At 38.4% G+C, this 14,005-nt stretch overlaps 1 protein-coding gene across 1 annotated transcript in view; it reads right to left on the bottom strand.

Moving 5' to 3' along the window:
• The window catches only part of LOC137295550 (CXXC-type zinc finger protein 1-like), a 51,389-nt gene extending 37,747 nt beyond the window's left edge, over window positions 1–13,642 (bottom strand). The window contains exons 1-3 of the mRNA XM_067826938.1: window positions 13,414–13,642; window positions 4,749–4,897; window positions 2,528–2,628 (exon numbers count right to left, since the gene is read on the bottom strand). Of these exons, the coding sequence (XP_067683039.1) occupies window positions 2,528–2,628; window positions 4,749–4,897; window positions 13,414–13,452 (289 nt within the window). The 5' untranslated portion in view covers window positions 13,453–13,642. The remainder of the gene's footprint in view (window positions 1–2,527; window positions 2,629–4,748; window positions 4,898–13,413) is intronic.
• Window positions 13,643–14,005: the final 363 nt, after the last annotated feature.

Genomic DNA, 14,005 nt, shown 5'->3' on the forward strand with positions numbered 1-14,005 from the left:
CAGCTGGGTGAGGTGCAAAACCTATAAGTACACCATGACTGTCATGGACTTTGTGTATTGCTACAAGGAAACTGAATTGTTGACAACAAAAGATTTGAACAAAGTTGCTAAAGCTTCAAAATGTATATCCAAATGCAGTGGCTTGAACTGGACTGCTGTATTGCAAGTCGATAACAGATGTGACTGCATGGGAGCCCTGTCGCAGTTGCTGGCCAATCGGCCAGGTGAAGCTTACAGCTGCCAAGCCAGCATGGAGAGATTCAATTGCACCTTAGCCGAATGCCTCATCTCACACCAGTACTCGCAGGATTTAATAAAAACCCAAAACAAAAATACTGAATGGGTCACACATGCCGTTAGTGGTGGATGCCATCAACAATGAAGTCACCAGACTTGTGGGCAAGAGACTGATTGAAGCCATCAAAATGAAATCTGTCAAATTATTAACGGCGACTGCACATCGCGGTAAAACAGAGAAACCATTACAAGACCGAGTCAGCATTAGGCATTTATACCAGTCTGGCTTTTATGAGGGACACAGCAGAAAAAGTGCCACTGACCCAATATGGTCCATGAAAACTTACAACATTGACATGGTAGACATCAAAGACAGCGAACTGAACTTGTACCACTTGAAAGACGTGCCACCGTGAACATTCATCAGAGAGGAGTTGGTGATCGTACCTCATAACACAGTCCCTTACACATTGCCCGCAGTGTGATAGTTCTTGTCATGATTTTATTAGTTTTGCCAGCCAGCCCAACAAGCTGTAGATGAATAGACAACCAAAGGAGACACTCACTCATGTACACACTACAACTCGCCCACAATGCTCGCTCAACATGAGCCAGCCAGCAAAGTGACCTGGCAGTCGGCCTGCTCACTATCACTGAACCATGAGCTCCCAACTCTGACATACCTCCCTCTCGCTAAACAAGATAGCTTCCTTTCATGCAACTGCTCAACTTTGTACATGTTAATTCATATCTCGGCTTGGCCTCTCAAGATTTCCTGAAATGCTGCTAGTGAGCTAATCTGAGGTCTCACAGTAGGTTGCAATCCCAGGTGGAAGGAACTATTAGGTATCACATCCATCTATCTACTTATTTCTCCCTCGCTGGGGTCGGGACGTCAGCGGACATTTTGCTGATTTGTGTTTTTTTCCTGCTGGATAGCAAACAGCATATAAGTATACACAGTGATGGAACAGGCTTAGGATCTTCCCAGAGCCTTCATTTTTTAAATAAGGCTCTGCGGGCCTTGTCCCGCTCCATCACTGTGTACACTGTTGCGAGTGTGTACTTTCTGTACATTTTGTTATTAATTCAGTAATAATTATGATGGGTCGCATATTTCGTTTAATAGATGGTCAGCACTTTTAGAATTCTGGTTTTCCGGAATTTATCTGCTCTTGGTTTTCTATGTGTTTACTTCCGGAAGACTTATGCGAGGGCATGCTACAGTGTTGGCAATGGTCGTATGTGCCCAAACGTTTGGGAAATGACTGAGTATATATATATAAAAAGGCTGGTTGCCGTGTTGCGGGGGACACAGATACACAGACATATCACTGGAATTACATTATCGTCATCATCTGCATCCATCAACACCTTATCTACATCATCCGCTGTCAGTTCGATTGCTGTGTTTACATTCTGCATAGTTGGTTCTCTCTTGCACTAAGACTTTGGTGACTTTGCCATATTGTATTTTGTGACCCATTGACTTAGAGTTTGTCTCTCTTGAATTGTACTTGAAATCAGTATTGTGAAATTGACTTGTGACCTTGTATACCTTGCTCTCTGACATAATAATACATAACTTGAACGTTTATGACTTGTCTTTGTTCTGTTTTGCTGGTTCACAAGGGGATTTCTTACATCGTTTGTCACAGTAAATTCTAAACCGTAACAATACTACTCATGGAATATGGCTGTTGTTGGTGCCCACCTGCCTCATACCTGTGGCCCTCTTTCTCTCTCTTGCCTGCCCGCTTAGTCATGGCATCATTTCAAAGTTTTTCTGTCAGCTGAGATGTATGCCCTTTTTATTCCAGTTCTTGACAAGCATTTTGCAAAATCGCTGAGATGCATGTTTTGCCATTTTTCACAAATTCATGTGCTTCTACACTGTCAACACTGCGCATGATTAGTCAGTGTATGTTCAAACCACTTCAGCCTACAAAGGATTTTTATTACTTGAACAACTTTGACAAAAATTAAAATGGAAATTGTTCCTTTTCTATTGCCCATGAGTTTATGTAGTTAACAGTCACAATTACATCTATAACTAATACTCTTTAAAGTGTGGTGACAGCAGAAAGACAATATTAGATGCAGTGATATCTTGTAGGTTTAGCTTTCCAGGCATTACAATGGGACAATAATGGCAGAGGATCAAACTAAAGTGAATCGTCATGACATGTCAGGGAAAATAGTTTTATCTCTGTTCAAATACTTGTGAAAACACCTCCACAATTGCAGAGGTAACTTACACAACTGTGAGAGAAATATCTAATCAACTTACTTCTACATTTATCACAGTAGTATCGTTTGATCGAGCGGGCGTCTGACTGTGTGATGCCAATACAGTCCCCATGGTACCACTCCTCACAGTTGTCACATGCTCTGGAAATAAAACTTACCCCTTGTAACTTTCATGTTTACTCAAGTAAACCTATTATTATAATTCTCATGTACGCATAAAAAGTCATATCAATGGGTGAAAGATATAACTTTCTCAGAATACAAGTTAGATATTGTTTACATGCACAAACCAAACCTGTCAAAATACTGTTTCGGTCCAACACATCTGATCTTAAGATCTTGAATAGTGTCTGGACTGAAGCAAAGATTATCTAGTTTTTCCAAATGATCTCTGTTAATATTTCTAATCCAGGTTTGGGGCATGATTTGTTTAAAAGCTAGCCCTTAAACAATGCTACTATGTCAATGTTTCTGGTTGGTATCAATAATACAGCATTTGGGCTACTGTAGATTACATGATGGCCCTAAACCAGCGTAGAACAAGAGTCATCAGAAGATGACATATCAACCCGGTCCCCATATGTTTGAAAGGACAAATCATCTGACAGTTACTTATTGTCTTTTTAGACCAAGTCTGAATTGTTTCCATGGAATACATGAAAAATATAAATGCCATATATCTGTAATCAGAAAAAGTCACCATTTCAAGATCTGTCTCATATATCTGCCAAGGTCTTTTGAAAGAAATGAAATGGTTTTCCAGTTGTGCTCCAGAAACGAAGTCAGCAACATGTTCATGGAACCAAGAAAATAATACATCATAAAAACCTGTACATAGCAAAAGGCACCACTTTGTGGTCTGCCACACATATCTACCAAGTAACACTGACAGATATTAAGAAGTTTTTGAGTTCTGCTCCAGAAACGAAACACACCTCTCACTTTTGAGACTAGTCAAAAACGTTTCCACGGAAGCTCAGAAAATGATAAATCACTAAAACCTGGAAATAGCAAAAGGCACCACTTTAGGTTCTGATTGATATATCTACCAAGTTTTGCAGAAAAATATTGAATGGTTTTTGAGTTCTGCTCCGGAAACGAAGCCCATGCCTCCATTTTTGAGACTAAGTCCGAAACGTTTCCACAGAAATGGAGAAAATAATAAATTAGAAAAACATGTAAACAGCAAAAGGCACCACTTTGGGGTCGGCCACACATATCTACCAAGTAACACTGACAGATATTAAGAGCAATATGAGAAACACACATCTCACTTTTAAGACTATGTCCGAAACGTTTCCATGGAAACCGAGAAAATAATAAATCACAAAAACCTGTAAATACCAAAAGCACCACCACTATAGGTTCAGATTGATATATCTACCAAGTTTTGAAGAAAAACATGGAATGGTTTTTGAGTTCTGCTCCGGAAACGAAGCCCACCCCACCATGAAAATAACACCAAAATGTTCCATGGAAAAACAAAAAAAATATAAATGCCAAAAATCTGTAAATAGCAAAAGGCACAAGCATAGGTTGAGATTACTATATCTATCAAGTTTGGTCTAAAAATATTGAACGGTTTCTAAGTTATGCTCCGGAAACAAAATGATTACGGACGGACGGTAGACGAGCAGACGGATGGATGGACGGACAAGGCGTCGACTATATCCCCCCACATTACATGCTGGGGGGATAAAAAAACAACAAAACAAAAAGAAACAGTAAATGTGCCATTGTCCCACTGGATTTTTTTGAGTTGGCAACAAAGTGAGTGAGTGAGTTTAGTTTTACGTCGCACTTAGCAATATTCCAGCTATATGGCGACAGTCTGTAAATAATCAAGTCTGGACCAGACAATCCAGTGATCGACAACATGAGCATCGATCTGCGCAATTGGGAACCGATGACATGTGTCAACCAAGTCAGCGAGCCTGACCACGTGATCCCGTTAGTCGCCTCTTACGACAAGCATAGTCACCTTTTATGGCAAGCATGGGTTGCTGAAGGCCTATTCTACCCCGGGACCTTCACGGGTCTTGACAACAAAGAAACAAACACTAAAGGAATGACATGTCTACCTTTTTCACATGCACACACACCACCATTAAAAGTAAACAGAATATGAAACAGTAAAGGAGCAAATATTTTCATTTCAATCAACAAGATGATATCTTTAAAAACAATGTAAAACTATGGACACATGAAAAAAATGATCTTCACAAGAACATACTTTGATTTCCTTATCCACTGTAACTTACATCATAAAGCGTGTTGAGTCTGAGGTCCTGCATATACAGTAAACTGGCTCTCCCTCTCCATCCCCTGCAACTTGTTCCATGGCCTTGATCAAGAGGTTCACCTTTGCCTGACGCTCTGGTAGTCGGAACTGATTTGCTATTTCTTCTTGCTGAAAGCAAAAACACACTTTGAAGAGATTTCAGATCATAAGAGATGACAGAAAAAGTGGGGATAAACCATGAGTGTGGTTACAATCAAACAGTCAGCTTGACATGCCCAGAAATTATTACTGATGAAAAGTCTTACAAAAGCCAATGAGACACATTTTTGGTATCATCAAGCCATTCCCATGTGATCTGATCATGCCTATAAAATGTCTGTTTTATAACTGGCATTATTACCATAACGGTTTTCTTTTTACAAACCTACAAATTACCACATTTTGTGCATGCTTACCCAAAAACATCAACCAACTGTGCACATAATGTTAAGCATTTCTTCAAGTATTTCAGTAAACATCTACCTTACCAGTTTGATCAGGTCAGGTGAAGAAACCAGAAAACAGAAATACATAAACATTGTCATTAGTATAGGTTGAAGTTTCAATAAGTAAGATATCACATTAGTCACTCTGGGAGTATTTCATTTCAGTCATACAGCAGTGTATGAAATAACGCATGTCAGACTGCCCGAGATGGACTAGATTTCTGACAGATCATCTGGTAAAAAATTTAGATGTTCCATACGTCTAGGTAAATTCACAATATCTTGGTGTCTGGTATGGTTACATCCATTTCGGGATGGTAACAATCTTGGGAATCACTCACTGGTTCTGACATTAGTGGGTGTAAATCTTCATTACGATGTTCAGAAATTGTTATCATTGAGGAGTGAATGCAACTATAGATAACAAGCATTGTCACTAAGGTGACATAATGTCCTGCATTCGGCTGCAGCAAATTATCAAATAAAACTTAAAAAGCAATGAAAGTGAAGGTCATAGCTTAAAATGAAGTTAAATGTCTACAAAAAAACATGACTAGTCAACCTCTCTTGATATCTTGCTCTGTTTCTGTTCAAACACACAAGACTCATTTTGACCTTGACATTAATTGACAGGTGTATGTAAAATGCAAAATAGTAATAAAAAAGTTGCCTATTTGAAAAACATTCAAGAGAAGTCTTGCAAGTCTATGACAAAAGTCCAGTGAACCGTTCTTGAGATATCTTAATGAAAATCTTAACATGCAAGTTAACATTCTGCAATCTTCTCATAATATGTACAATGTACTAAACATTACATACAAATGTCATACACAACACTTCAACTTAGTTCAAGATGGAAACGATGATGCTTGATCTGATTCAAAATGGCAATCACATCATAACAAGTGTTGGCCACTAATATGGTAATGTCTCCCACCAATAACGAAGAATGAAATATTTATAACATATTTACTGCTTCTTATTTTTGGGTCACATACAAGATGCTTGATATAGCTGATGTCTGCATAATCACCCAATGTTGGCTGTCAACATAATTGAAGACTGACAAACTTTATGGATAACACCTCTTTATTACGATAGTGTGACGTTTCAGTACAGATTCTTGCACCGTTGTCAAGTAGGAATGTTGTCATTCCTGCTTATCCATAAAGTTTGTCAATCTTGTACTTCCCAACTTCTAAAATTCCACTCACTCAAAGATGACAACTGAAGATATTGGGTGCAAGGTTTTATGAGATATCTTTTTAACAAGAGTTTGAAAACTGGTCAAAGTGCCGTAGCGACTTCAAAGATAGGGTCAAGGTCACTATATTCAATTGGTGTCAGTGTAATCCCCCAGTGTAAGCAATTACCAAATTTGAGTACATTGGGCACAACAGTGCATGAGACATCATATTAACAACAAGAGTTTGAAAAGTGGTCAAGTGTCAGGGTGACTTTGAAAATAAGGTCAAAATCACCTAAATTGAATGGTGTCTGCGTAATTTTCCAATGTAGGCCATTACCAAATCTGAAGGCATTGAGTACAACAGTTCATGAGATATCCTTTTAAGAATTGGGACAGACAGACGCTGCTGAAAAGAAAAAAAAATAACCACAAATCTGATAAAGATGTATAGTTCAGTGTTCTACAGGCCAAAGATAAGAAGATTATATTTCTTTCAGTTCCTGTATGCCATTTGGTTTAGCACCTACTCCCCTAGATCTATCACACAGATCATATAACCTGTAGCTGTAATTTTGATATGAATGAATACCTATTCTGATCTCTCAACTCATAATAGACAGGAAAGCAATGAAAGTGAAGGTCGTAGCTTAAAATGAAGTTAAATGTCTACAAAAAAACATGACCAGTCAACCTCTCTTGATATCTTGCTCTGTTTCTGTTCAGTAACAGTAACTGACCAATGCCAAAACACAAGTGAGGGCTGACAGACTTCACTTCATTACAGGCACATGCAAATGAACAAAGTTCTGGAGTTCTCCTTCACAATCACAGATGCAAAGTTAATCCAAGAAGAATTGCCTTGGTGGATGACCAACCTACAAACTTGGAATGACAAGGATAGTTTTGCTCCATGCCCAGATATAACACTGGTGACTGATGCATGGGTTCAGTTTTCAGTTTGCAGATGGTATCAGCAAACGGAATTTTCCGCAGAATTCACAACTGTGAATGTGTGAACAAGTACATACATGTGCGTGATATACTTAAAATTTCATTGGACTTCAAAGTGAGGGGTGACTAGGAAGGACATATATGTCCCTGTGGCATCCAGTAGCGGTATGCATATCTCAGGCGTAGCTTACGTCAGACGTAAAGCGCTACGTCAGGCTCAGCGACGCCTTCCTTTTAAGCGGCATGCACAATCAAGGCTTAGTCATGGTGTAGCCAGACCTGGCGTAATGGTTCTACGCCTAGGCGAAAGCGTGCTATAATTAGATTTCGAACTTTCACGCCAAAGATGTTCATTGATCTATCATTGATCGATCCATGATGGCCGACTACTGTAAGCAACGAAAACCTAACCTCCTCGACGGTGAAATTATGTGTTCGCTAGAGATGTATAAAGACAGGAAGACTATTCTGCAGACCCCGCTGATGAACTTGGTGACCAATAGACAGAAACAAGAGGAATGGAGAAAGATCATGGCTGTGATCAACTCTCAATCAGCTGGTGTCAGCTGGGACGTAGAAGACATAAACAAGTGTCATCAGAAGGTGACATATTCCCCCGCTCCTCAATGTTTGAAAGGACAAATAATCTGAGTGTTACTCATTGTTTTTTTAGACTAAGTTTGAATTGTTTCCATAGAATTCATGAAAATTATAAATGCCATATATCTGTAACCAGCAAAGTCACAAATTCAAGATCTGTCTCATATATCTGCCAAGATATGAAATGGTTTTCGAGTTGTGCTCTGGGAACAAAGCCCGCCCCTCCACTTTGAGACTAAGTCAGAAACGTTTCCATGGAAACCAAGAAAATAATAAATCACAAAAACCTTTAAAAACCAAAAGGCACCACTTTGGGGTCTGCCACACATATCTAGAAAGTTTTAGTAACAGATATTAAGAACTTTCAGAGTTCTGCTCTGGAAATGAAACACACCTCTCACTTTTGAGACTACGTCCAAAATGTTTCCATTGAAACCAAGAAAATAATAAATCACAAGATCCTATACATAGCAAAAGGCACCACTATAGGTTCTGATTGATATATCTACCAAATTTTGCAGAAAAACATTGAACGGTTTTTGAGTTCTCTGGAAACGAAGCCCATCCCTCCATTTTGAGCCTATGTCTGAAATATTTCCATGGAAACCAAGAAAATAATAAATCACAAAAACCTGTAGAGAGCAAAACATATCTAGAAAGTTTTAAGGACAGATATTAAGAAGTTTTTGAGTTCTGCTCTGGAAACAAAACACACCTCTCACTTTTGAGACTATGTCTGAAACATTTCCATGGAAACCGAGAAAATAATAATTCACAAAAAACAGATTGATATATCTACCAGAAAAATATTGACCAGTTCTTGAGTTCTGCTCCGGAAACGAAGCCCATCCGTCCATTTTGAGACTATGTCTGAAAGGTTTCCATGGAAACTGAGAAAATAATGAATCACGAAAACCTATACATAGCAACACTTTATCACTTTAGGTTCTGACTGATATATGTACCAAGTTTTGCAGAAAGATATTGAATGGTTTTTGAGTTCTGCTCCAGAAACGAAGCCCACACCACCTTAAGACTAACACAAAAATGTTCCATGGAAAAACAAAAAAAAATATAAATGCCAAAAATCTGTAAATAGCAAAAGGCACAACCATAGGCTGAGGTTACTATATCTATCAAGTTTGGTCTAAAAATATTGAACGGTTTCTTAGTTATGCTCCAGAAACAAAATGATTACGGACGGACGGACATATTAATAAACAGAGATCCTTATTAAAATGTTTAAATAGTCTTTATTTCTTTGTCGTTATATCAATGTGCTTTTATCGCAATCCACATCCACATTGAATATTATCTCCATCATACTGAATAATCTGTACAGTTATTAAACTGCAATCCAAACCTTCAAAATGACTAAAATTCGCATACATGTAGTATCACATAGACATGCATGTCAGTGGGTGAAATATTTACATTTCATAACACATTTCATGTACTGTAGTACACATGTAGACACCACATGAATATGGTTAAAATATTTTTCAGATAGAAAAATCATGCAACATTACATTTTGAAATAACTTCATTGACATATCTTCAACTAGTTTGAAACTATGGTCCGGAAAAGAAGTATGAACAGTGACTGACAGACAGACAGCACTCAATCCTCTGCCCATCTTCCAATTCATGGCAGGGGATAATAGGAACACAATATTGGATTGCTTAAAGCTCTTTGAGTATTTGTTGGATTATAGGGTATTGTCAACAGTATTGTTCTTCACTACAGTGAATAAAATTTTAAGTCAGTTAACACTGTATGAATACTCAACATGATGGGGTGTATTAACTTACAAATATCATTTCACTGAGCAAAGAATCTCTGAATGATGTGATCCCTCTTCAATTTCGCATTGCGAGGCTCCGGCATGTTGTGAATGTTGTCATCATCATCACCATCAACATCGTAGTCGTCAGCAAGGGGGGTACCAAATTCAACAGCCATGTTGTGCAGAACGAACACTGCATTGATAGAACAGCAACGTTTGGGTGGGTATCTCAGCTCAGAATGGAGGCAGTGAAAGCGGCATTTTATGACACCAAAACATGTCTCTATAAAGTTTCTTGTTGAGGCATGAGAGAAGTTGTATCGCTCTTCTTGTCTCGTCCGTGGATTTCTCACAGGTGTCATGAGCCATGTGCGGAGGGGGTAGGCACTGTCACCAAGAATTCTTACATGAGTTCCATCAACACAACCAACCACTCCCGGAAAACCTGCCAGATTAAAGAAACTGTCTTTAAAGGGGCACTGATGCGGAGCGAATAATGTTTCTCGCCAACTGTCTAATTACGAAACCAAACCGTAAATTGGTCAGCGCCCGCTCCTTCGACCGTGACGGACAAAGGAACTGGGCTCCTGTCCATATTAGCACAATTTCTTCGCCTAAACAGTCAGGAGGCCGGATGTCCATCATATGCCATTTGTTTAAAAATATCCATGGTATTCCTTGTCTGATCGTAACCAAACATCCCAGCAGTGTAGTTCTTTTCGGATGCTTGGATGGTATAGTTACTGATCCAATTTGATCCTATTTCTGTGTTTTTCACATCGATATTTAATCATGTTACATGAAAATATGATGTCTACAGGCACGTAGCAAGCCATTTGTTTCAGTATGGAAGATTGCAAAGCTTTACATATAGGTAGTTTTGAGTGTTGGTTCAGCTGTGATAGCAAATATCATACGTCAATTTTGGTAGCTATGGTAGCTACAATGGTTTATTATTTATGATAATAAAAACACACGGTTGATTTATTTGAATTCGTAAACAAAAAACGATGACTTTGCCTTTGGTAGAGAAATCTGAAAATTTTCTTACGTAAAAACCCCTTATTTCACCTATTTACCCAAGTACACAGCAAATGCCTGTGTGTATTCCTTATGTAACGAAATTCCGTTGGTATCTGCAAAACAGTTTCGGCCCATAAGTGTTTTCAGGCTGCATGCGACACAGAGATTACATCTTCCTTGCTGTAACTCGCGTTTGAACCTACACGTGTTATTTGTCATCCTTCTCTGGATGGTCAATTAACGAATTTATAACAGGTATAATTAGTAGTAACACCACTTTGGTTACTCAACAAAAGTTCCCATGTGGTTTTTCTCCTGTCTGGAGTAAATACTCAACATTATAAATTAAGGTCTGTAATTGCAAATGTATTGTATGTTATGTAATATGTGCATGTAAGTGATGCAAGAGGGTTTATCAGCTGAGTTGCAAAAAACAAACATCGATCAAAGGATTAACCGATAACACACTGATTGATTAATTACTTTTATCTCCTAGCGGATTTGTCAAAAGGCAGTGTGTGTAGATGACTACACCCTGTCGTAAAGAGTGAGTGCAAAAACATCCTCCCTTCAAAGAATTAACCACCCTTGCGCTCATTGATTGATTGTTCATTATTGGTTAACTAAATTACTTAGAATAGTGGACATCATACAATTAGTTGCCAGGTGTGCTATCTTGGGAGACCAATGAGAGGTTTATCTGGTTTTCACTTACGAAAGACGTGAAACGATGTGTTACTTTTTCACAAACTAGACAGTTGTAAGACACGCGACACAGAGCATGATTATTTACCAGCTGCAGATGAATGGAATACGATTTCTTTTACGTGGATATTGATGGATGCATTCCTGAACAAGGTAGTAGCCTGACATCGTTGCTATAAAATTAGTCTGTTTTACATTCATTATTTGCATTTTGTTTTAATTTATTTGTTGTAGCATTCAGCAGAATCTGTATGACAGAAAACACACACTAGATCGCGTATGTGTGTGAAATAGGATCCACATTGACAATGTATAAATGTTGCTGTTATGTTAGAAATTTACTATGAGTATAAGCAGGTCGTGTGTTCTTTTATTAATTTTCAGAATCATACAAATATGACAATAAACTAATCAGGGTTATGAGACAAAATATAGAGACGTACATTGGCTTCGTTATTTTTCTGTCCTAATAGGTTTTTACCATTTATACCACTGGCAGATGAATAACCTTCAAAGTGTTTCATTTGTTTTCATAATACATTTGTAATGAAGTAAAAATGACTTCACCTAAGTTGATCTGTCTATAATTAAACTATCAGTTGCGCTTATGGAATGCGCAGCAGAGGTCACGAACCAGTCACGAATTCTGGGATGTCATCCGGGTACTCACGGGAGAAAAACAATAACAAACGTTTACACCAGTCCACGGAAATTGCTCCGCATCAGTGCCCCTTTAATGCGTGTTAATTCATTGGCATCTGAAAAAAATACCCGAAGTTCATTTTACACTGAAGTTATAGGGACACCCTCCTCACAACTCTACTCATGGACGACTAGTGCACATTGATGGTATCACCGACAACGTTCTGAAATGCACCTGTAGCGTAGAAGCTCAAGGCAACGAGCACTTGCAACTTGGGAGATAAAGTGGATCTGCGGTAAACACCACGTTTGATGTCATCTCTGAGTGAATGAACAATCCTGAATATGTCGATTCTCCGAAACCTGAATCGACTATGAAGATCAAGATCGTCAAATACTTCCAACGGGTTCGTTCTAGGCAGGTGGCGTAATTCTGGGACATAAAGTAAGGCGTAACTTTTATAACATCATGGATACGCATTAGGTCGTAGATTTGCGCTTGGGCGCAATTCACATTTACGCCCAGAGTTGGATTTAAGCCTGAGACATGCATACGGCCACAGGGGGTTAATGTAAAGCATAGCAGAGTTACGCCCCCTTATTTTTATATGTGCATGACCTCTGTCGACATTTGACGTCAAAGACGAAAATTTAATTGTGACATTTACTGTGAGGCCTTTTTAATGTTGATCATATAACACTGTGCATTATATCATAAATCCATTTCATATGTACATTTATGTCATTGATTCACACATCAGGCTGTATTGTCTTTGCTCACACGTTTCGTAAAGATGACAGTTTTAAAAAATCTTAGCAGAAAGCTTTTTTGTTGGTGTACAATAAAGAACGGAGAAATTTACTGTTTTTAACGCACACTAACGTTTTGAACAACATTTAGCAGTGTCTATTTCTGAAACCCTTTAGGTAGTCGCAGTTATATTTATACCAACGGATAGGAAATGAAATATTCTACATTTCAGTGTAATTTCATGGCCGTACGCAGATCCAGGACCACGCGAGCGCAAATCTCGCACAGCGTTCACTTTTCAAACCTTACGAAAATGTGCGTCTGAAAAAAAAGTCGTCATCTGGTTGGGTTAATGGAAATGTCGAGTTAGCTGTTCGGTAATACCCAACACCGCTCTGTTGATATAAAACAGAACAAATTCGGAAGACTACCTTACCACTTGTGAATTTAACTTATCGAGACACGTTTAGACCTTATGAGAAGTTATGTCAGTTCACGAAATATAACTGAAAATTCACAAATGGGGCAACAAACAAACAATGAATACTTACAGATATCGTGCCGGAATCGCTGTCGGTCATTGTTGACATACTGGTTTACCGTTGAAGTTCACAGGTCGAGAAAATGATAGACGGCTTGCACACCAAATATTACATCACATGCACGCACAAAAGGACAAAACCTCGTGAAAAGGCATAGAGGTTTGGCACAGAACCAAACACATTTCGTAGATCGCGCTCTTCGTCATCACTTTGTGTGTATGTTTACTGCACGGAGATCGGCCAAAACCGCTATGTCAGAATGGCATGAAACGTCAAAAATCAAAACGTCCAAAACCCAGGATGAAAAAGCAACGCACTATATATATTGTCCTCCTTAAAGTATGATGCAGTTCTTAATTTAATCTCTTTAGATGGAGTTATCAGTACAATTAAGTGGCCTGATGAATTAGTTTATTAATTATTGTCTTCATTGTGCGTGTTGCCACAGAGTCGTTTTCAAATGAAATGGCAAAATGAAATCATTGAAAAGTTATTTTTTCACTCTTTAAATCGCATCATATGCTATTGCTCTTTCAAAACTCAGTACTAAGCCTTAATTGCAATCATTTTTGAGGAAAAAAATATGTTGTTTTCCAAAATT

This window comes from Haliotis asinina, chromosome 9 (assembly GCF_037392515.1).
Source record: "Haliotis asinina isolate JCU_RB_2024 chromosome 9, JCU_Hal_asi_v2, whole genome shotgun sequence".
In the NCBI taxonomy this organism is placed as follows: Eukaryota; Metazoa; Mollusca; class Gastropoda; order Lepetellida; family Haliotidae; genus Haliotis; species Haliotis asinina.